The 2,833-nt window shown below is 53.2% G+C and overlaps 1 protein-coding gene across 1 annotated transcript; it reads left to right on the forward strand.

The window, feature by feature from the left end:
* Nucleotides 1–568: 568 nt before the first annotated feature.
* LOC131378805 (zinc finger protein 570-like) lies at nucleotides 569–1,452 on the forward strand (the record flags this gene model as incomplete). Its single annotated transcript, XM_058424407.1, has 2 exons — nucleotides 569–637; nucleotides 785–1,452. Coding segments are annotated over exons 1-2 (737 nt in total), but the record flags the coding sequence as incomplete, so codon positions are not given.
* Between the last annotated feature and the right edge of the window lie 1,381 nt (nucleotides 1,453–2,833).

The raw sequence follows: 2,833 nt of genomic DNA on the forward strand, positions 1-2,833 counted from the left end.
TGAGATGCTCCACCCAGAGGGAGGAGCCAAGCATTCCTACCTGGATATAATCTGAGATTTAAACACAAGAAGCAGCCTGGTTTCCACTGGATTCCAAGAGGAAGACCAGACTCATCTACACCACCACTGGACCTTCAGAGGAAAACTACACCCTTCTACAAGATCATTGCTTCAACAAAACCACACCTGTCACTCCAGGAGGACTGCAGCCACAATTTGATTGGACTGCTAGCAACACCCTGACTACCCAAGTGTCAGGTTGGATTCTGACTCTCTCAGAATTTTTGTATTTTAGTATTGCATTTTTAGTTTAATTTTAAATTTTTTAGGTTAGGCTGTGAGGAAGATGCTCCAGGACAGCCAGGCAGGTGAGGAGGAAGTCAGTGCCCCTTTCCCCCTCTCTCCTGCTCCATCTCCCAGCCCAGCATGGCCCCCGGCTGCAGGACAACCCCGCTGCCAACGCCGTCCTGCCGGGCATGCAATGGGGGGATCTCCTTCCCCTTCCCTCTGGCATGGAGGCAAATCTCATCCTCTCCTTGTCCTTCCTCTCCCAGACAAGGAGCTGAGGATGGAGACCCAAGAGGACAAATCCCGAGGGCAGAACCTTGTGGAAGAGGCCGTTTTGAGCAGCTCCACAGTGCAGGACTCCAAAGGGAAGGAAAAGCCCCAGACGTCCTGCACAAGGAGGGGGTCCAAACCCACCCCAGGGTTCTTGGAGAAGGGAAGACCCAGCCTGTGCCAGGAAGATGGTCAGAGCTTCAGCCAGAGCTCCCACCTGATCCAGAACCAGGTGATCCAAACTGGGGATTGGCCCTATAAGTGTGGGGAATGTGGGAAGGGCTTCAAGCACAACTCCACCCTTGTGACCCACCGGCGCATCCACACCGGGGAGAGGCTCTACGAGTGCGGGGAATGCAGGAAGAACTTCATCCGGAGATCCCAGCTGGTCTGCCACCAGAGGATCCACACTGGGGAGAGGCCCTACGAGTGTGAGCAATGTAGGAAGAGCTTCAGCCAGCGATCCTACCTGATCTGCCACCAGAGGATCCACACTGGGGAGAGGCCCTACGAGTGTGAGCAATGTGGGAAGAGCTTCAGCCAGCGATCCTACCTGATCTGCCACCAGAGGATTCACACTGGGGAGAGACCCTACCAGTGTAAGCAATGTGGGAAGTGCTTCATCCAGCGCTCCCACTTGATCCGCCACCAGCGTAGCCACCCTGGGGAAATGCCCTACAAGTGTAGGGAATGTGGGAAGAGCTTCAACCAGAGGTCCAAACTGATCAATCACCAAAAGATCCACACTGGGGAGAGACCCTACGAGTGTCCGAAAGTTTCAGAGAAGCTCCAGTCTCCTCCTGCCCCAGCAGATCCACACAAAGAAGAGGCTCTTCTGCTGCCCCAACTGCAGGAAGGGCTTCAAGCACAACTCCAGCCTCATCATTCACCAGCGTATCCACACTGGGGAAATGCCCTACAAGTCCTCTGCATTCCGCAGGAAGGGCTTTCACCAAAGTTTCCAACTGATCATCCACCAAATGATCCACACCGGGGAGAGGCCCAACAAGTGTGGGGAATACGGGATGAGCTTCAGCATAAGCTCCCACCTGATCTGCCACCTGAGGATCCAAACCAGGGAATGGCCCTACACATGTCTCGCTTGTGGGAAGAGCTTGTCCAGGAGCTCTCACTTTAGAAGATGCCAATGGAGACACTGGTAAGGGAAGGCCTAAGAGTGCCCCAGCTGCAGGAAGAGCTTTGTGCAGTGCTCCAACTTAGTCCTGCTTCAGAGGACCCACATTGGCCAGAGAATTGTTGAGCCACATTCCCAGCGATCTGCATTGGGAAGACACTGGGCTGGTGGTCCTCTTGTTTTGTTGTCCTTAATATTTTTTTGATTCATCTTCATCCCTTTAAAACAGACAAAACTGGGGGTAAAAATCAACAAATTCATCAAAGGTATCTAAAGCCTCATGTTTTACTAGTGTTTCAGGGCAATCTGGGACTCAGGGAGATACTGGGGAGGATTTGGGGGGTTGTGGGGTATTTGGTGTCGTTGTCTCAATTTCTTCTTCAAAGAGATGAGAGGGTTTGATCGATCACATTAAAACCACACAATGCTAAAACTACTCAATCTCACCCCAAAAGTAGTTGATTGCACAGCCCTTCAGGGAGGGATGGGGTTAGAAGGGGAATGGGTGAGCTGGGAGAAAAATCAGGAGGGGTAAGATTGGCATTGGCTGGCTTGAGATGAGTGGGATGGGGTTTGGGAGGTGTGAAATTTGGGAAATAGGTCTTGGTAAGGGGGTCTTGATGACCAGCAAGGATGGGATGGGTTTGGGTTGGGACTGGGGAGCTGAGGTGGGGTCTGGAATGAGACAGCCAAAGGCTGGAAATGGCAAAGGGAGGGGGAGCCAGTTTCTGAGGGAGTTTTTTTGATATTCCACGTTCCTGAAGAGACTTTTGGGGTATCCCATGTTTCTGAGGCGGTTTTTGGCCACTCCCCAACTCTTGGGTGTGTTCCTGAGAGCTGCTCCATGGAGCTCCATTTCCAGGGGAGGTTGCCTTGGGCATGAGCTCAGAGCTGCAGCCAGTGTCTGTTGCCTCGGTGCTGGAGAGCAGAGAAATGATGAATGTCCCCTGACATCTCCAGTGTGTGTTTGGGGGCCAGGGCAAGTTCTGCGTAGGTGGGGCGGTCACTGCCCTAGCCCGAGCCAATGCAGCCTCTGGTCCAGCCCCAAAGTGGCTGCCAAGCCCCTGGCACCCCAAAAACCCCACCTGTGAGAGAGACCAGAGCAGGTGAGGCTGTGACACGGCTGTGACACTGACACGT

Source organism: Hirundo rustica, unplaced genomic scaffold, assembly GCF_015227805.2.
Source record: "Hirundo rustica isolate bHirRus1 unplaced genomic scaffold, bHirRus1.pri.v3 scaffold_359_arrow_ctg1, whole genome shotgun sequence".
NCBI classification, from domain to species: domain Eukaryota; kingdom Metazoa; phylum Chordata; class Aves; order Passeriformes; family Hirundinidae; genus Hirundo; species Hirundo rustica.